At 37.8% G+C, this 22,591-nt stretch overlaps 1 protein-coding gene and 1 long non-coding RNA gene across 2 annotated transcripts; both read right to left on the reverse strand.

Annotated features, from left to right (window-relative positions):
- Nucleotides 1-974: 974 nt before the first annotated feature.
- Nucleotides 975-14,005, reverse strand: LOC5505932 (uromodulin). The gene is made up of 3 exons (XM_032374277.2): nucleotides 13,636-14,005; nucleotides 4,887-5,007; nucleotides 975-2,167 (listed from the first exon to the last, which is right to left on the reverse strand). The coding sequence occupies exons 1-3, from the start codon at nucleotides 13,960-13,962 to the stop codon at nucleotides 1,803-1,805; spliced, it is 813 nt and encodes a 270-aa protein (XP_032230168.2). The 5' UTR covers nucleotides 13,963-14,005; the 3' UTR covers nucleotides 975-1,802.
- Nucleotides 14,006-18,442: 4,437 nt separating this feature from the next.
- Nucleotides 18,443-21,346, reverse strand: LOC116613832. The gene is made up of 2 exons (XR_004294253.2): nucleotides 20,030-21,346; nucleotides 18,443-19,583 (listed from the first exon to the last, which is right to left on the reverse strand). It is a non-coding gene; the product is annotated as an uncharacterized LOC116613832 (long non-coding RNA).
- Between the last annotated feature and the right edge of the window lie 1,245 nt (nucleotides 21,347-22,591).

Genomic DNA, 22,591 nt, shown 5'->3' on the forward strand with positions numbered 1-22,591 from the left:
CTAGACTCGGAAACAAAAACCACAGTGTTCGTATGACGGAAAACGTTATGTTGCATGTGAAATGTAAAAGTGATTATGGTATATAGTTCCAAAATGTCCCCTAATTATAATATGAGTGCTTAGAAGAAAGAATGTTGTTAATGTGTATGTTTTTTTTTTCTGGCTTGATACGATATTTTTTTTTATTAACATTGCTTTTAGTTTTTCGTATTTTCAGGTCGTGGTTATACACTCTTTTTTTATAAGAACCCTTTTTTTATAAGAACGTCTAGCCTGAGATTTCACCAAATTTTAAGAACATGCTAATAACATGCCGAGCCTCACGAAGTGAAATCTATTGAAGAGAATCTTCAGGTAGAAGAAATAGATACTAAGAAGAAAACGCTTAAGCGTACGGTTAAGCTGATTGAAAGACGTCAGAAGTTAATCAAACTCGCCGATAAGAGCGAGGCTGGTTGGCTAGCGGTGGAAGAATATGAAAGCGACGAACAGGCGGAAGATTCAGCTGATGAAAAAAGGATTAGGTAAGCCCAGAACAGCGCTGCTCGGAAGAAAAACCAAATTGGAAAGGCATTGGTATCTGGTGCTGCTCGCACTAGTGGTGTAAGACAAATTGCTTTTTTGAGGTTTGTGTTTATCTTTGTTTTACCTTATCTTTCTTTGTGAGATCCAGGTTGTACATACGCGATACAACTTTCTATATAAATGGTGTGTGTGTTGTCATTTAGCAGGTGGTTAGAAAATAATTTTCTTTCGGATGAGCCGGCGAAGTAGAATGAAATTATATCTAAACCATGCGTTGGTGACCATCAAGTCGGAGTGTGGCCTGGATTTGATGACGGAAGGTGAGGGGGGGGGGGGGGGGGGGCAGTTATTTGAAATAACATTTGCAAACAATGCTGTTATGAAAATACGTTTCTTCTGTTTTAAGGCAAGAATTTGAGGATAAATAACATAAAATAAATAACGTGATATTGGGTAATTTTTGTGCACTTTAATCAATAGAATCAAACTGCAAGATGTTATAATACAATTCGATTAGTGTTCATTACGGCTAGTTTTTTGTGGGTGCCGAGAATACGAGAGAAATCAAAATTACAAATGACATTTACTTACAATTGGTAACAATATTACAATATTCTCAATAATTACAATATTCTCATGTCGGACATTACTTGATGCCAATATACCTGGCCCTCAATGTCGGGTGCATTAAATATAGGTTTAAGTTTTTTTACTTCGCCAAGATTGCACTTGTGGTTTTCATCGATGCTATATTCTGTATGTTTGACTAAGTGAAAAGTGCTGGACTTAGAAGCCGACATTTTGGCATCTTTGGGGCTATACATGGCCAATTAGAAGTGTGATTTGACTTTAAAAAACATCGCTTCTTGCCTTCATTGATTCAATAGCACTGGTCGTTTGATAAGAGCCCATAGTTATCTATACTACGATTATCCATGTATCCAAATCAAAGTATTGTGCGTTCTTATTGACTATTCATACTATGTTAATTTATTATGTTTTACATCCACTCTTTAAATTTAAAACACAGAGTTCATAACACTTTTCAAGAAATACCAATGGAAAATATTGCAATATAACAACGTTGTAGCTAACTGGGGCAAGTAGCGATCTACGGGAGGGGGAAGGGGGGGGGGGGGGGTTAGGGGTTTTTTAACCCCCCACCCCCTTTGGGCTGCCTTTTCTTATTGTTCTCATTGTGTCTGTTTGTACCAAAATCGTTACGAAAATTTTTGGGTCAAACCCTGTAGTGCCCTTTTATTCCCCTAACACCTAGATTACTCGCCACAATAACGCAGAGAACAACCCGGAGGCTTAATTAGCTCATAGATATAATACGAGCCGCAGTTAAGGATTCTGATGTCATTGGACCAGTTGCAGCAGCTACTGCTCCAGTGATAACAAACTTTACGTGTTACAATTCCTTCTTCCACCGTAGGATGCGCGCCGTTCACCCAACCAGTTGCATGAGTGTTGCACAAATTTTCAGAAGGACAGGCAGATGGGATGACCGTCCCAGCGGCGCCTTCAAAGCGGTACCACTTTTTCACGAGCCCGCTGTCGCAGATTCTTGTGGTCTTTGGCGAGTTGACGTTGCGGCTTGCATCAGACAGTGTTGTGTAAGAGGCGCATTCCGGGTAGTCTATTTTTCGAAATGGATAATCAGAGTTGTGGCAGGCCTCCGAAATATGGGGGAGGAACGTAACAGAAGCAATAACTTGGAAGGGAGGGGACAGCCACGCCCCTAGTGTCCCCTTTTTGATGTTTGAAAATATCTAGGCACGTCTGAACTTCACATATTGTTGTCTTCTCTGGCCCACTGTATGTATGGAGTAAGGGAGAGTGGGGTAATATTGCCGTTATTATTTAGCCTACCTTGTTTCCCAAATGGCTACACGGAGCGTGATTCATTGACAGTTTCATGTGGAATCAGGTGATCCTTATTAGATAATTTAGCTAGTTCAATTTGTTTGTTTGTTTTTTTTAATTGGGAAATAGGGAAAAGCACTGCTTGTGTTTCCCGATGATCGTTTCTCAAAACGCAGATAAACTCAGAAACCTGGGAAGTCACCCGGTAAACTTTTTAGATGCTTCTTCAAACTCCCTCTCTTATTTTCGGGCCCCCAAAAAATCTTACAAGTTGTAGTAAGTTATTATCACAGAGAAAACCATTCCACTGCCCGGTAAAAAGTGAGAAAATCAAGGCTAAAATCATTTTATGGGATTTTTCCTACCAACCAATCAGGTTTTCACGTCTTTCAAATGATTTGATCATTTAGCTGTCACAGTGCGCCTAAAAAAGTGTAAACAGCTTTTTGGAAAGTTATTAGAAGTTTTGGTACAAAATGAGACTTTATTTACTTGTTCTTTGTTTTTCTTTTGACAAATGCAGATGCCACATCAATGTTTGGGGTGCCAGTTGTCGACAAAACTAGGATTTCTATAACTACTTAGCCAATCTATTCATAAACTTTGGAAATTATAATTTGCTTGTCGGAAACCTGTATCGGCACACTACGCTATAGCTTTGGTTTGACAATTAAAATGAAGGACAAAAACAGAAGCGAGCGAGATTTTGCTTTAGTTTGATCTTCCTCTCCATGGAGTTCAAAAACTTTTTTGGAGGCATTTCTCTAAATTACCGGTAATTACCAGATTACCGGGTCTGTTATCAACTGTTAGGTTACCGAGAGAGTTTTCGGGATACATTTTCTAGTAAAGGAGCGTGTCTGAAAAATGAGTGCAGCTACAATTTTCAATGGGACAAATAACTTATATAATATTGACGATTGTAAATGGTTTGTTTATTGGGGCGCGCAAATGAGAATATTTTTTTCATGAAAAGCACAACAAAATTCGCTGAATTACCTCATAAGGATCACTGATTCCACTGTGTAGCCATTTAGGAAACAAGATAGACTAAATAATAACTGCAATATTTCGGGGGTCATAGCTTTTGGGGTCGTAGCTTTAGGGGTCGTAGCTTTTGGGGTCACAGGTTTTAGGTATTAGGTTTTAGGTCTTTGTTTTGTAGACACCCCTTTAACTTCGTACTCTTAGGAGTTCTGGAATCAAGTCGAATTGTGTTCCGAATTTTATACGGCGCTTTGCTGTTTCCCGAAGTTGCCAGCGAAGTTTGCCGGAATAATTCAGTCGGAAGTGGCGTTATACGCTCAAACATGGGCCGTTTACTGTTAGATCCCATGCCTCATTTCACCAATCTGTCGGCCATATTAGATTCAGTCTTACCCATCAACGTCTAAAAAGGCTAATTCTACTGTTAATACGGTATTGTGGACTTGTAGTCTTAGTCATCAACGTCTAAAAGAGCTGATTCTACTGTTTATACGGTATGGTGGAAATGCAGTCTTACCAGTCAACGTCTAAAAGAGCTGATTCTACTGTTTATACGGTATGGTGGAAATGCAGTCTTACCAGTCAACGTCTAAAAGAGCTGATTCTACTGTTTATACGGTATGGTGGACTTGCAGTCTTACTCACCAACGTCTAAAAGAGCTGATTCTACTGTTTATACGGTATGGTGGACTTGCAGTCTTATTCATCAACATCTAAAAGAGCTGATTCTACTGTTTATACGGTATGGTGGACTTGCAGTCTTACTCACCATCGTCTAAAAGAGCTGATTCTACTGTTTATACGGTATGGTGGACTTGCAGTCTTATTCATCAACGTCTAAGAGAGCTGATTCTACTGTTTATACAGTATGGTGGACTTGCAGTCTTACCAACGTCTAAAAGAGCTGATTCTACTGTTTATACGGTATGGTGGACTTGCAGTCTTATTCATCAACGTCTAAAAGAGCTGATTCCACTGTTTATATAGTATGGTGGACTTGTAGTCTTAACAATCAACGTCTAAAAGAGCTGATTCCACTGCTTATATGGTATGGTGGACTTGCAGTCTTATTCATCAACGTCTAAAAGAGCTGATTCTACTGTTTATACGGTATGGTGGACTTGCAGTCTTATTCATCAACGTCTAAAAGAGCTGATTCCACTGTTTATACGGTATGGTGGACTTGTAGTCTTAACCATTAACGTCTAAAAGAGCTGATTCTACTGTTTATACGGTATGGTGGACTTGCAGTCTTACTCATCAACGTCTAAAAGAGCTGATTCTACTGTTTATATGGTATGGTGGACTTGCAGTCTTACTCATCAACGTCTAAAAGAGCTGATTCTACTGTTTATATGGTATGGTGGACTTGCAGTCTTACTCATCAACGTCTAAAAGAGCTGATTCTACTGTTTATACGGTATGGTGGACTTGTAGTCTTACTCATCAACGTCTAAAAGACCTGATTCTACTGTTTACATGGTATGGTGGACTTGTAGTCTTACCCATCAACGTCTCGCAGTTTGCTCCTGTCCATCTTGGCGTGCAGATGCAATGGTAGCTGTTAGTGTTGTAAATAGTACGACAACTACCGCCATTCTTACAAGGGTTCTTCACGCATTCGCTCTAAAATGTTAAAGAGAAAAGCGATCAGAACATTGAAAAAAGACAGCAAATATAATTAACAAATAGATCTCATTTTTTCAAGCGTCTGTATGCACAGATAACGACACAGCGTGTCATGAACAAAAAAGAGGGACTGTTGTTCATGACACGCTGTAACGTTATCTGTGCATGAATTAGAGGACTGACGTACAAAAAATGAGATCTATTTGTTTTATGCAACAAAGAAAATGTTTTCTTACGTTACTATTCTCATTAGCAGGAATGCGCAAATTCTGTGCTTGGTCTCTGCGATCCTTCGCACAGAAAATGTTTATATTGTATATTCTACATAAACAACACACAAGGTGTGAGGATTGACGCGTACCAGTTTATTGGAGACGATATTACAAGTATAGATGTAATGTAAAATATACAAACATGTTCATGTATCAACTAGCAGACGACTTGGGAAAAACAACCCCGGAAAAAAGGAAGCGTTATGCAAACTGGTAAGGTCAAGTGATAGACAAATGTAATTAGCTAAATATATAGGCATGAGTGGACCTCTAGGGAACGCGCAAGGCGCGAATTCCGAATGCCCAACATAAACACATTTGTCAATCAATCAATCAATCAATCAATCATTTATTTTTGCACTATTTGAAGTTGAGTTAATGCTTTACAAAGTGGACCTGGCAGATTAGAAAATATTAGTAAAATGAAATTTTGTAATGAGATTAGTGTGCGTAGTGACCAAAGGAGCGAAGAGCTTTCGAGTTGGTCACTACCACAGTTATTAGTACCATGAGAATTCGGGAAAGTTCATTTCACAGTATTTTTATAATTTTTACATTTTTTTGTTTGTTTTGTTTTTGTATATTTTTCTATACATGTGTCGCTACACTAAGAAATAACTAGCTAACCTGGACTGGACAAAAAAAAAAGATATATAATAATAGGAATGAAAATTAAATAAATAAATAAATGCGAGTACTATGTTCGGATCAACTCATCACAAGCTACCCCTGGCTGCCAAGGTAAAAACGCTTTATTTGTCTAAGGAAGGACCTATAGGGAAGTTTTTTTTATAGGCAATGGTATTTCTTCCCATATTCTTGAAGATATGGCAGCAAATCTCGACAGCCCAATATTAGTTCTAGAAGCTGGTCTGCATAAGTTGCCCTTGGATGCAAATCTTGTGTTATGACCATGTATTTGCGATGAAGGTAAAACTAAATTTGACAGGGCTTGTGGGGTATTGTTCAATAGGTCTTTTAATTTATGCACCAGAGAGAAAACTTTGATTTTGAATATATTATCCACATTGTGAATGTCTAGTAGTTTGTAAAGTTGAGAGGCACTCTCATCTCTTGTGGCAAATAACATTGTTTTTATGCATTTATTTTCTTTTCTTTTGATGGTCGAGAGACGAGTTTGGCATGCGGTTCCCCAGCTCATGATTCCATATGAAATGTAGGGATAGATTAGGTTGTAGTAAAGCTGCTTTAGAAGACTTATGGAAATAAGATGTCGCAATTTGTAGATGATGCCAAGATTTTTTGATATTTTGCTGTTTATATGCTGGATTTGAAGTTCCCATTTAAGGTGATTGTCAATAAACATGCCAAGATATTTCATAGTACTTTTGTGCTCGATATCACAGGCTGTGATGGTGATACTAACTTTCTTCCTAGGTGATTTAATAATCATGTAGTTAGTTTTCTTAAAGTTAATGGATAATTTATTTGCATTGCAATATTTGATTACATTTCATAGTTCAGTGTTAATGGTTAGCTCGAAATCTTTAGGATCTTTAGATGAATAGAAAATGTTTGTATCGTCTGCAAATATCTTGAATTTCAGTTTTTTTGAGGAGTGTGGGAGGTCATTGATGTATAGAAGAAAAAGCAAAGGTCCAAGTGTTGACCCTTGTGGGACTCCGCAGGTAATTGGTTGAAGGTCCGATTCAGTGTTTCCTAATTTGACAAACTGTTTTCTTTCATTTAGGTAGCTTGAAAACCATTTTTGTGGGGTACCCCTTATTCTATATTTGTACATTTTATCAAGTAAAATGTTATGGTTTAGGGTATCAAATGCCTTCGAGAAATCAAGGAAAATACCACAGGTTAGCATGTTTGATCTAGTGCTGTTTTAAGGTTTTCGATAGTTTCTAAGATTGCATGCTCTGTAGAGTGGTCTTTCCTGAATCCAAACTGATATTGAAATAAGATATTATGTTTTTCAAGATAGAAGATTAATTGATCATATACAAGTTTTTCAAGGATTTTACTGAAGGAGGAAAGAATAGCTATTGGCCTGTAGTTTCCTGGTTCACAGGGGTCACCACTTTTAAATATTGGGGTTACTCGAAAGATTTTGAAGATATCTGGGACTGTTCCAGTCATTATGGATTCATTGTATAATTCAGTAAAGGGCCCTGAGAGAGGAGATGCAGCAAGTTTTATGAACTTATTTGGTATATTGATGTATGATTTGTTTTCATTTAGGCTGCTAAATAGATACTGTACCAGGGTCTCTGTCACTGGAGACATAACAAAGGGTGAGGCGGGAGAACACTTTATATGCAGAGAACACTATATATGCAGAGAACACTTTATATGCAAAGAACACTTTATATGCAGAGAACACTTTATATGCAGAGAACACTATATATGCAGAGAACACTTTATATGCAGAGAACACTTTATATGCAGAGAACACTTTATATGCAGAGAACACTTTATATGCAGAGAACACTTTATATGCAGAGAACACTATATATGCAGAGAACACTATATATGCAGAGAACACTATATATGCAGAGAACACTTTATATGCAGAGAACACTTTATATGCAGAGAACACTTTATATGCAGAGAACACTTTATATGCAGAGAACACTATATATGCAGAGAACACTATATATGCAGAGAACACTATATATGCAGAGAACACTATATATGCAGAGAACACTTTATATGCAGAGAACACTTTATATGCAGAGAACACTTTATATGCAGAGAACACTTTATATGCAGAGAACACTTTATATGCAGAGAACACTTTATATGCAGAGAACACTATATATGCAGAGAACACTTTATATGCAGAGAACACTTTATATGCAGAGAACACTTTATATGCAGAGAACACTTTATATGCAGAGAACACTTTATATGCAGAGAACACTTTATATGCAGAGAACACTTTATATGCAGAGAACACTTTATATGCAGAGAACACTTTATATGCAGAGAACACTTTATATGCAAAGAACACTTTATATGCAGAGAACACTTTATATGCAGAGAACACTTTATATGCAAAGAACACTTTATATGCAGAGAACACTTTATATGCAAAGAACACTTTATATGCAAAGAACACTTTATATGCAGAGAACACTTTATATGCAGAGAACACTTTATATGCAGAGAACACTTTATATGCAGAGAACACTTTATATGCAGAGAACACTTTATATGCAGAGAACACTTTATATGCAGAGAACACTATATATGCAGAGAACACTTTATATGCAGAGAACACTTTATATGCAGAGAACACTTTATATGCAGAGAACACTTTATATGCAGAGAACACTTTATATGCAGAGAACACTATATATGCAGAGAACACTATATATGCAGAGAACACTATATATGCAGAGAACACTTTATATGCAGAGAACACTTTATATGCAGAGAACACTTTATATGCAGAGAACACTTTATATGCAGAGAACACTATATATGCAGAGAACACTATATATGCAGAGAACACTATATATGCAGAGAACACTTTATATGCAGAGAACACTTTATATGCAGAGAACACTTTATATGCAGAGAACACTTTATATGCAGAGAACACTTTATATGCAGAGAACACTTTATATGCAGAGAACACTTTATATGCAGAGAACACTTTATATGCAGAGAACACTATATATGCAGAGAACACTTTATATGCAGAGAACACTTTATATGCAGAGAACACTTTATATGCAGAGAACACTTTATATGCAGAGAACACTTTATATGCAGAGAACACTTTATATGCAAGAGAACACTTTATATGCAGAGAACACTTTATATGCAGAGAACACTTTATATGCAGAGAACACTTTATATGCAAGAACACTTTATATGCAGAGAACACTTTATATGCAGAGAACACTTTATATGCAAGAACACTTTATATGCAAAGAACACTTTATATGCAAAGAACACTTTATATGCAGAGAACACTTTATATGCAGAGAACACTTTATATGCAGAGAACACTTTATATGCAGAGAACACTTTATATGCAGAGAACACTTTATATGCAGAGAACACTTTATATGCAGAGAACACTATATATGCAGAGAACACTTTATATGCAGAGAACACTTTATATGCAGAGAACACTATATATGCAGAGAACACTATATATGCAGAGAACACTTTATATGCAGAGAACACTTTATATGCAGAGAACACTTTATATGCAGAGAACACTTTATATGCAGAGAAACACTTTATATGCAGAGAACACTTTATATGCAGAGAACACTTTATATGCAGAACACTTTATATGCAGAGAACACTTTATATGCAGAGAACACTTATAATGCAGAGAACACTTTATATGCAGAGAACACTTTATATGCAGAGAACACTTTATATGCAGAGAACACTTTATATGCAGAGAACACTTTATATGCAGAGAACACTTTATATGCAGAGAACACTTTATATGCAGAGAACACTTTATATGCAGAGAACACTTTATATGCAGAGAACACTTTATATGCAAAGAACACTTTATATGCAGAGAACACTTTATATGCAGAGAACACTTTATATGCAAAGAACACTTTATATGCAGAGAACACTTTATATGCAAAGAACACTTTATATGCAAAGAACACTTTATATGCAGAGAACACTTTATATGCAGAGAACACTTTATATGCAGAGAACACTTTATATGCAAAGAACACTTTATATGCAGAGAACACTTTATATGCAAAGAACACTTTATATGCAGAGAACACTTTATATGCAGAGAACACTTTACATGCAGAGAACACTATATATGCAAAGAACACTTTAGATGCAGAGAACACTTTATATGCAGAGAACACTTTATATGCAGAGAACACTTTATATGCAGAGAACACTTTATATGCAGAGAACACTTTATATGCAGAGAACACTTTATATGCAGAGAACACTATATATGCAGAGAACACTTTATATGCAGAGAAACACTTTATATGCAGAGAACACTTTATATGCAGAGAACACTTTATATGCAGAGAACACTTTATATGCAGAGAACACTATATATGCAGAGAACACTATATATGCAGAGAACACTATATATGCAGAGAACACTTTATATGCAGAGAACACTTTATATGCAGAGAACACTTTATATGCAGAGAACACTTTATATGCAGAGAACACTATATATGCAGAGAACAACTATATATGCAGAGAACACTATATATGCAGAGAACACTTTATATGCAGAGAACACTTTATATGCAGAGAACACTTTATATGCAGAGAACACTTTATATGCAGAGAACACTTTATATGCAGAGAACACTTTATATGCAGAGAACACTTTATATGCAGAGAACACTTTATATGCAGAGAACACTATATATGCCAGAGAACACTTTATATGCAGAGAAACACTTTATATGCAGAGAACACTTTATATGCAGAGAACACTTTATATGCAGAGAACACTTTATATGCAGAGAACACTTTATATGCAGAGAACACTTTATATGCAGAGAACACTTTATATGCAGAGAACACTTTATATGCAGAGAACACTTTATATGCAAAGAACACTTTATATGCAGAGAACACTTTATATGCAGAGAACACTTTATATGCAAAGAACACTTTATATGCAAAGAACACTTTATATGCAAAGAACACTTTATATGCAGAGAACACTTTATATGCAGAGAACACTTTATATGCAGAGAACACTTTATATGCAGAGAACACTTTATATGCAGAGAACACTTTATATGCAGAGAACACTATATATGCAGAGAACACTTTATATGCAGAGAACACTTTATATGCAGAGAACACTATATATGCAGAGAACACTATATATGCAGAGAACACTTTATATGCAGAGAAACACTTTATATGCAGAGAACACTTTATATGCAGAGAACACTTTATATGCAGAGAACACTTTATATGCAGAGAACACTTTATATGCAGAGAACACTTTATATGCAGAGAACACTTTATATGCAGAGAACACTTTATATGCAGAGAACACTTTATATGCAGAGAACACTTTATATGCAGAGAACACTTTATATGCAGAGAACACTTTATATGCAGAGAACACTTTATATGCAGAGAACACTTTATATGCAGAGAACACTTTATATGCAGAGAACACTTTATATGCAGAGAACACTTTATATGCAGAGAACACTTTATATGCAAAGAACACTTTATATGCAGAGAACACTTTATATGCAGAGAACACTTTATATGCAAAGAACACTTTATATGCAGAGAACACTTTATATGCAAAGAACACTTTATATGCAAAGAACACTTTATATGCAGAGAACACTTTATATGCAGAGAACACTTTATATGCAGAGAACACTTTATATGCAAAGAACACTTTATATGCAGAGAACACTTTATATGCAAAGAACACTTTATATGCAGAGAACACTTTATATGCAGAGAACACTTTACATGCAGAGAACACTATATATGCAAAGAACACTTTAGATGCAGAGAACACTTTATATGCAGAGAACACTTTATATGCAGAGAACACTTTATATGCAGAGAACACTTTATATGCAGAGAACACTTTATATGCAGAGAACACTTTATATGCAGAGAACACTATATATGCAGAGAACACTTTATATGCAGAGAACACTTTATATGCAGAGAACACTATATATGCAGAGAACACTACATATGCAGAGAACACTTTATATGCAGAGAACACTTTATATGCAGAGAACACTTTATATGCAGAGAACACTTTATATGCAGAGAACACTTTATATGCAGAGAACACTTTATATGCAGAGAACACTTTATATGCAGAGAACACTTTATATGCAGAGAACACTTTATATGCAGAGAACACTATATATGCAGAGAACACTTTATATGCAGAGAACACTTTATATGCAGAGAACACTTTATATGCAGAGAACACTTTATATGCAGAGAACACTTTATATGCAGAGAACACTTTATATGCAGAGAACACTTTATATGCAGAGAACACTTTATATGCAGAGAACACTTTATATGCAAAGAACACTTTATATGCAGAGAACACTTTATATGCAGAGAACACTTTATATGCAAAGAACACTTTATATGCAGAGAACACTTTATATGCAAAGAACACTTTATATGCAAAGAACACTTTATATGCAGAGAACACTTTATATGCAAAGAACACTTTATATGCAGAGAACACTATATATGCAAAGAACACTTTATATGCAGAGAACACTATATATGCAAAGAACACTTTAGATGCAGAGAACACTTTATATGCAGAGAACACTATATATGCCGGTTATGCGCGGTCATCCAATTGTTATAAAATATCGATAGGTTATGCAAATAACATTGCCTGCATACCCACGCGAGATCTGGACTCATTTAAGGCCATCCAAACCCAGATTCGTGGCCTTCTAAACCAGATACGCAAGCCGGTAAGTGTCAACAATTTTCCTCCCACACACCTCCCCTTCGGCGACATAGAAACAACTATCTGCGCAAGCTTGTCGTGGACACTGTCCGCATTCAGCCGCTTATTGCCTGGGCCAACCTATTTCCCAAAACTTTTCCCGCGCGAGACAACGAGCGGCTTTGTCACGAGAATGAACATGTTTTTTTTTTTTGGGGGGGGGGGGGGGGGGAGCGCGCGCATTTTGACGCAAAGCGTGCGGGTCTCCTCTAATAACGCACGGACCCGACCAATCAGAACGCGCATTGTCGTTGTATAAAGTTTAGTTATTATTTTTATGTGCCATATTTAATGCAAATGAAGATGAAGTGATTGACTTAGCTCTTTTGTAAGATTGGTGGATGGGAACTGTGATATCCATGGTCTATCGGATTAGGTTTTATACAAATAAAAAACAATAGTCCAGTATAACGAAACAGTATAGTCCCGTAGAGAACAGTAGTCATCTACCTGTGTTGGTAGCAACGCGCTATAGAAACTTTAAACAAAACATGTTGGGAACTTTCGAGAATTATTAATTAAGACGGTCAACACGGAATTTGATAAGATACAAAACCAAATTCTCATTCCAGCAAGAAAACATTTTTCGAATGATAAAACTGTATACATAAATTATAATATAATGAAATAATTATATTATGTAATAACGATATTCTGTATCTCTAATATCCATTTTTTTCATGAGAAGTCTAATGTTCAGGCTGGAAATATAATTAGGTTACAAATAAAGTATTGAAATGAGAATGTCACAAAAGATAAATACCACTTTGAGTGTGTATCTTATTTGACGCAAAAAGACACAGATACTATAGGTGTTCTTGTCAGAAAAAAAGAGTAGAAAAATGTAAAAACTCCTCTTATGCCTTCTAAGTTTCTTACCGGGGGGTAGAAATAGTCGAAGTCAGTACTACTTTTGAGAGCAGTGGTCTCGTTGAATTTATCCGTATGCAGCAATTCACACAAGACGTTTTCGTCACAACTGGTCGTCTGCTTCTTCTTCAAGTTATAAGAAACGCATTCGCGGTTTTTGACGCATCGCGCCGAGCACTGGCCTTCGGACTTGACCAAGTGGGAGTCGATGATTGGGACGTCCAGGCGCTTAGAAAGGTCTTTAAGAAACCTTGCAATGAATATTACTCCAGGAGTTTGGTTTCCCGAAACTACGACTACAGAAATCACCAATAAAATGCTAATCCTTGGAGACATTTTAGCGCCGATCAAGGATGCTAAGCGTCTAAATCTGGAATAAGCTGTTTTAATGCATTATTTAAATGGTACTTTATTTATTATTTAAAAGGGCCATAGAGTCGATTGTACCTTGCTGCTTTCACTGATTCATTCCATTGTAACCAATACACAACTGCTTGTCGGCGTGCGCAAAACTTTCGATTGTTTTAGCGTTCAAAACAGCATAACACCGCCTAAAAAATAGTCGAACTTTGCACCAAGTTTTATGGAGAAGTAGAATCCATAACATCATAACACTTCTTAATTTTGACATATGCCTTATTCTTCTTTATTTGCGCGCATCTTAAATTTTGCGAAAATTTTCTTGGCACATTTCGCGAGTCTTTAATTTCGCGATCGCGGAGAAAAATGTGTTTGCAGGGTCTAATTTCGCGAATTTTTTCGTTTCGACAATAAAATGACATTAACCAACTAATGAAACAACACCAATATAATTGAAAAAAAAATAACAAGCCGTCCATAAGCGGCAGCTGCGGCCGCGGTCTGTACATAAAGCCCGCGGGCTGAGATTTCTCAGTACGGACCTCGCGCTCGATTAATAAGTAGTATATATATTGAATAAAAGACTGCAAAACCAACATCTTTTGTACTTGCTCATTGGGAGATTTTAACTTGTCCATCTTACAAGTTAAAAAAATATATAGTCATTTGATCCATCGAAAAAAGCAGTCAATGTGGCCAATTGTTCGTGCTTCGCTACTTGTTCGTCTCGCACCCCTTGCTTATTGCATTCTTGTGTTTTGCTAACACGGAATCCGTGACGCATATTATCCGAAAGCCCTAACTTTCCCCGTGTCTTCCCACAATACTTTGCGAGGCGCGCGAAAACAAAGGCAAGATGTCGATGCTTGCCCCTGGCCCCAGTCTCACGCGCGTAGCAAAGTACACCTTTTGCTGTTCATCACCGGGAAATCTACATTCATTTGCGGCAATATACGATCAATAACGCGAATATACATTCATATTCGTCATAAAGCACTCATTTGCTGAACACAAATTTCATTAGCTATATTTACATCGCCAGTAACATTCAATCGCAAAAATCGACAATCATTCGCGCCTTTCGTCATTCAAAGGCGAAAAATATACTTTCATCTGCGTTTTCATTCGACCATTTACAAAAAATTGATAAACAATTAGGCGAATTGACAGTCAACTGTGTGCAACACATATTTATTAACATCTTTATAACAAAGAGTGAAATTCAATAGTATTTATAATATGACATGCATTACTGGGTTTATACAAGCATTTGCGCGTTCTTTACATTCAATAACGAAAAATCTATTTCAATAACGGTGAGTCATGTTAAAGTTCTACATAGAACATTTCGCTGCACTTTGCATTAGCCCTCAATCACCTCACCATTCAGACATCTTGGTAAATATGTTTGCATGAATCGGTACCACTGAGCTCATTTAGCAGGGGTTATAGTACCAATATTGCGCTGCAACGCTTGCAAAAGCAAACGCGTACGGAAAACTCTCAATGCAAGGCCTTGGTCTCTAGCCGCACCCCTACCTCCCATCCGGGCTTGTACTTCTGGTCTTGAGATGTCAGCTTTTATAGCCGCTTTAAGAGAGCATATTGCCTGCTCCACAATGTTCAAAAAGGGGCTGTGTAGCTCTGTATTGGGCCCGGGTATGGCTGGGTTGCGATGTGGTGGCGCTCCATCGTAAATAAATAAATATCACCATCTTGTCCGGGTCGAGGTTAAGTCTAGCCTTCGTAAGAAAGTCGCTGAACCGCTGTGCGTTCATGCCACCAATAATTGCCGAGTGGAATACAAGACCATTGATTGGTGATATTGCCATTGTTACGGTAATGTTCCTCCCACGCTGCCCGCAGACCTGTCTATAGGCTCGCTCTCCTTGTCTCGCCCTCTCGTGACTTCTTGCGGTCCAGATATTGTAGCCGCATTCATCTACAAAGACCGAATGATGCACGGTTCATGAACCAGTTGCCGTAGTCTACTCTCTTCTGTAGAAGGTCTCAGGTCTGTTCCTTTCCGCTGGGAGGGGCCTACACGGAACAACATGCCATCTAGCGTTCTCGCTACTGTGCGGTCGTGAATCCTTGGTTTCAAGGGCAGTCGCCTTCTTAGTTATTGGTTGATACGGCTGAGAATAAGAAGGCAGTTGTCGTTAATGATATCGTTAAGGCAGTTTCTCATGTCGTCATCTACCCTTACGTTATTTCTTCCACCTCGTGGTCCACCTCTCCCTTCTCGTATGTATCTAGCAGCGATACCACGGGCTGTGGAAGGGTTGACCCCCAATGTGTCCGCCACCAGAAGATAATCTTCCTTTTCATCTTCAAATGACCGTATAATTCGCTCGCGGTGCTCAAAGGGGATTCTATTTCTTGGAGGCATTGCAACGGTACTGAACAATGGCACAAACTGTACAGTATTGCCGAACAGAAAAAAACTGTACAATGTTGTCTACATTTATACCGTTATTTGTTAGGAAAGGGTTGCATAACCTTTTGTCAGAATGCGAAAGCTTATAAAATATCTAGTTTGGTAAAAAAAAAACACTCAAATTATCTATTGTTTTATTGAAAAAAGATTTTTGGTTAATGAATGCAAAGAAGGTCTAAATGTTTGTATAATCGCACTAAGTTATGTCATGTCCGTATAAATGGTTGTCTATAAATTCAATTGAATTCACTCTTTTTGTTAAAGATGTCAATAAACACTAATAAATATAAGTTAAATTCATACGACTGTCAATTCGCACATTTGTCTACAGGTTTTTTGTTAATGATCGAAAAAACACGCAGATTAAAGTACATTTTTCGCTTTTGAATGACGAAAGGCGCGAATGATTGTCGATCTTTGTGATTGAATGTTACTGGCGATATAAATATCGCTAATGAAATTTGTGTTCACGCAAATAAGCGCTTTATGACGAAAATGAATGTATATTCGCGTTATTGATCGTAAATTGCCGCAAATGAATGTAGATTTCCTGGTAATGAACAGCAAAAGGTGTATATTGTGCGAAGACATGAGAAGGGAAAATCCTAATCAAATAATAAAAGGAAAGATAGTCTCCACTTATTAGACATTTAAAATCGATTCGAAATTAAACCAAAACCAAAACAAGATTGTCACTGACAAAGCTGATCAACAGATGTTGGGTCTGAAAACGGACAGTCTCTGCAGCAGTTACACGCAACCACAGGGAACCCGAAAAGGCTAGCTCCGAAACAATCAAACAACACAGGATGATTTGAAGGAGTGTTTTAAGAATCATACAAATGAGCACAAATACAATGCACAAATGTCATACTTCATAGCTAAAATATGTAAAAAGGTCTAAAATCTGATCATTATTATACAAAGGGTTGCAAATGCATTCGGTAGTTTGATTATTTCTTTGCAAACAAAGGCCCCTCTTCTTTGTATTTCGCTGTGCTGGCTTTCGCAGGAAATGAGACAAGTCTCTGTTTAAGCGCCCCAAGAGACAAGAGTCTATTTTCCTTACGAAGGCCAGCACAGCGAAATACAAAAAAGGGGCCACTGGAATTTGATGATATCAAGAGAGCATAAGATAAGAGAGGGACACTTCGGTATTACCCGCGCGCCATGTCGATTCCGAATCCGGCTATTTTAGTAATCACCACCCCACCACTGCGCGTGAGAATTTGCTCCTTCTATTTTGTCCTTCTCCCCCGCGGGTTGCGTGTTGTTGTTTTGCCAACTCGAAAGGAGTGAAAAGGGATCATGTAAAATAACTTGGAAGAAGAAAACGAGTCTATCTTAAGTTACCAAGATTGGCAAATATACTCACATAAAGCTAAATCCCTGAATAGTTTGACTGTTTTGTTTGTCTGAGCGGCCAAGTCAAGTGAGAAAGAAAAAACCGACGAGCGATAAAATGGCTGTGATACTGCGTTTGATTGAAATCCCGACTCCAGCACTCCAATCTTGTATAATAACAACATAATAATATAACATATAAAAATAACAACATCAAAGGAGTACAGTAATATCAATTAGGAAGATAATGGAAATCTTGCAATCCTCGAAGTATACATCCCCTTAATAAACTGCAACTGCCCGTATCCTTGATGCTAGAATGACATTTTCGATGGTATTTGTGCAAATAGGGTGTTTTTTTTTTCGGTTTCATGTCATAAAATAGCAGCAAACAACAAGATGTAAATACCAAAGCGCGGGGGAAGGGTGAGTAAAAATGCTCACGCGCAGTGGTGGGGTGGTGGTTACTAAAAATAGCCGGATTCGGAATCGACATGGCGCGCGGGTAATACCAAAGTGTCCCTCTCTTATGTGATGCTCTCTTGATGATATATATATATATATATATATATATATATCATTTTATATTTAGTACTAAATTTATGGGGAAGTTTAATACAGGAGGACTAAAAGAGCTGGATAAAAAGGTGTAGAAGTTAACCAAATAAAAAATACATTGTAATTTTACATTTATTCTTTCTTGCTTGTGAGCTATTGATAATTCAGGCGCATGCCTAAAGCCTCGCTTTGGCGCGCCAATACCACAGGACTTCCATCATTTGGGAAGTGTCGAATTGAAGCGTCAAACTTGTAATAATAAGATCGCTGTAACACGCACTTCTGGGTTCTATTTTGCATTCATTTAGAAAGGTCGATTTTAAAAAAGCCTCTGCTCAAAGGGCAAATTACATATTTCAACAAAATTTCTATTTTTGAAATTATAATCTGTATATTGCATTTGCAATTACTTTACTGCGATTGTTAGACAGGTAACATTTTATGGATTTTTCCTCACATTTGCAGATATATAATACCGAGGTTCAAATTATCACACTGAGGGGCAATTTCTTTCACACAGAAATAAAATAGCATTGGATGAACGACAGCATTAAAAATACCCACTTACTGGGTTTCCTGTGAAAGCTAGGGGTCTGGGAGACATTTCTGTGACGTCACAACTCTTACAGGCCACAGGGAAGCCTATCAGAAACCCGGGTAAGAGCGCCTTAGGATGGATATTTTCTAGCTATTGTGTGCAGCTGGCTGAGTGAATTATCCATACAAAAATTTAATTTTTGTCAAGAAAAGCAAATAAAACGTTCTCAAATGTGACTTTTTTATACTCTCTTAGGCAGGTCGTCGGATGCAAACACTATAAGTAATCGTCGTTTTACTGATCAACGCCCACGTTTCTTTGTGTTGTAACCCATCCACGCAGCCTCTTTGAATGATATTATTCACCGCATATGAGGGACCAGGCGATGGCCCTTTGTTGCCATGCCAACACCCGAAATTCCCCCTGTGCCGAGCAAAGCCTGGCTGTCGACGTAGCCCGGAATGCTTTGTCTCCTATTATATTTGTTCTACAAAGGATTTCTTTTGTCTCTATTCTTCTTTTTCTTTGTGTCAAGGTGCGGATATTGTTCATTTGCCCAATCAAATTGCAGCTTGTAAGAGCTGCGTACTGACCCAGGGGTTGCGTGATGCGCTGTGTCACGGTGGTCAATGTAGCACAATAGCCAACCGGCTGGCACTGGGTAGATGGTGGTCATGTCTTTGGTGTTGGGATCTCTTCGCAGTATACTACCGCAGTCTGTCAGAAAAAAAATAAAAATAGAAAGGTTAAATGTTCTAAATATTTTACTGTTTTACTGTATACTGTATATTTTTCATTTGTTTTACCACGACAAAAAAATAAGGCCCTCGCCAAACGAGAACACATGTTACCAGCGACATCGAGAAACATGCGCGCGGACAACATGTTTCCGGCAATATTTGTCCTCGTTTGGCCAGAGCCTAAGTATCTCCATCTCTAAGAAAACAATGTAAAGGCAAAAAAAAAAGACACATACTTGACTATCCTGTTAGTACAGTAGTACCCGGCCGCGAACCACGGAGTGCTCGTATGAGTAAAAACGTTATGTCACGTGAAATCTAAGTGTCACTGGAAAATATTTTAGTGGCTTCCACTGTGTGATTACTTTTGTGATTGGCTTATATTGCAAGCCTGATTGAAAGAGCTGGATCTGCTGTTCATACCATATGGTGGACTTGCAGTCTGACCCATCCACGTCTCACAGTTTGTCTATCTTGGTGCGCAGGCGCAATGATAGCTGGTATTTCACGCATTCGCTCTAAAATGTTAACGAGAAAAGCGATCAGAACATAACAAACATGAATTCAATTTCAGTCCGCCACACACACGCAATCGTACGTGGTGAATACTTGCTATCATCCCCAGCACCGCTATCTAACGAACACAACACAACCTTAGGAACCTGAGGCACCCGCGCATTTATCCCAGGCCTGTCTTATACCGCATTCACGCCAACACTTAAACCAGTTTAGTATGGTTGGTGGTAATTAAGCTGGTTTAAGTCTCAATCTCCCAAGAGTGGGCAGAACAAAGAACAAAACAGAATAGAGTGTGCAGTACATAAGTTATTACTTAGCTAGTAAGAATTCAACACAATGATAAACTTTTTTAAGTTTTCCGCGCTCTTCTTTTCTTCGGTGCAAGCTCGCTCCGGTCTAGGCATCTTCCTCACTTGAACGACTAGCGCTATGACATTTGAGCGCCTAAGAGTTTTTCCGCTGCGTGTAGAGCGTGCAATGTGATTGGTTGCCATACGCGGCTCTATTTGCTCTTCGTCTGTCATTACTGTCACGCTGCCTCTAATGTTTACACAACTTCAATCACCGATATCTCGCAATAAAATTTCACCCCATCTTACTCTAAATATGTGAATTAAAGGTACACTTCTAACCGCCCGACTCCTGCGCAACTTGGCAAGCGTCTAGTATAGATATTGTTCTGTCACACCGTGCCGCGGATAATCAATAGCTTTTTTTGCTACGGACTTAATTAGCGCGTTGTAGCCAAAGAAGCAAAATTATTCCTCACCTAACTTTGACCCTTGATTATTAATCAACGAGGCTGTGTGACGTCAAATGTAGACACGGTTCGTCAGTTCAGTACAAGACGAAAGATATAAAGCAGATCCCGGGAGGTTACGCGCTTTTGGTGTGTATAAATAATTCGCATGTTTAGAAGTGGTCGATTTCGCACTTCGGATCAGGCAAAAGCACTCAAAATTAAGCGCGTATAAAAAATGATGATCTTAGGAGGAAAGTAAATTCATTAAGCTTTAAATTGATATATAGTTTGTTGGCATTTGCTTTAATCCGACGCGAGCGCGAGCGATTTTGCCGGGACGATCGGGGTAATTACCGCTTGGGTCTACGGTATCCTTAAGAGATTAAGCTGGTTTAAGTCTCAATCTCCCAAGAGTGGACAGAACAAAGAACAAAACAGAATAGACTGTGATGTACATAAGTTATTACTTAGCTAGTAAGAATTCAAAACAATGATAAACTTGGCAAGTTATTAGGCAAAGAATAACCTTGTTTATAACTAAACATGGTTTTGGTGTGAATGCAGCATAAGTCGGTTACGCCACGCAACTCGCTGAGATGTATAAAATACATACCTGTCAACCTCCGAAAATCTCAAGGCTTTTTTTTTTGGAGGGGGGTGGGTATATTCATTTTTTTTTTTTTTTTTTTGGGGGGGGGGGGGGGGGGAATGGTGGGTTTAACTTTGCAGGCGTTTGCCGTATAGAAAGCTCTCGCGAACAAATCCACTTATAGATCTCACAAGGGTGTTAGATAAATTGCGCTACGCAAGGGAATTGTTGTTTCAAATATTTTAATAGAAAATAGGCAAAATGACAATTCTCAATGGAATAATTTTTCGGAAACGATAAAAATCGCTAAAAAGCGGGAGATTTGGTGGTCAACACGGGAGAAGGGGTCCAAAATCTTGAGACTCCCGCCTAATGCGGGAGAGTTGACAGGTATGAAAATATCTAGGTCTTTTTCACGCTTGCGTCTCCTGGTAACTATAAAGTGTCCAGATTCATCGACAAAGCAAACTTCCACTTCAAAATAGATTAAGCAATCAAGGTAAATACCTCGAGTCAATTCATGAGTGTCCAGAAGTAAGCTTATCTCGGGTCGCAAATATAAACACGAGTAAATACATAGAACTCAATTCAAGCCGAGATGTTTTTTTCCAAAATAACTTGGTAGAAATTGAGGCTATGGTAAAATATGCAGTTATTAAATTGCGAGTCGAACGTTCTGCTGAACAAATAACATGGACCTGAGGGCTGGAATCTCAAATTCAAGATGGCGGCCATGACACAGTTTTAAATTCTGTAGAATTCAGGTAATTAGGCATTGCAACCACAGGTATCCCAGTAATAAAACTCGGTCCAGGTGGACATGTGAAAAGTTATTGCAGTGATGATCGGGATAACGTCTCAGTCCGTGCCTATGCAAACACGTGGAGATATCGCTTAAAGATGGGACTGACATAAATGGATCTCTTATTTGAAGTGGTAAACGTCAGCAATAAACACGACAGAAAAAAGTTGGTCTTTGATGAAGTATGCCTTTTAAGTGATTGATCGTGATTCTCTCAGTATCGATGGTTAGGGTGTGGAAATGCCATCTGTCGGTCGGATAATGTAACTATTCGGGGCTCCATCAGTCTAAAAGCGTTATTTGACCATCTCATATAAGAAGGTTTGTGATTTA

Source organism: Nematostella vectensis, chromosome 11 (assembly GCF_932526225.1).
Source record: "Nematostella vectensis chromosome 11, jaNemVect1.1, whole genome shotgun sequence".
Lineage (NCBI taxonomy): Eukaryota > Metazoa > Cnidaria > Anthozoa > Actiniaria > Edwardsiidae > Nematostella > Nematostella vectensis.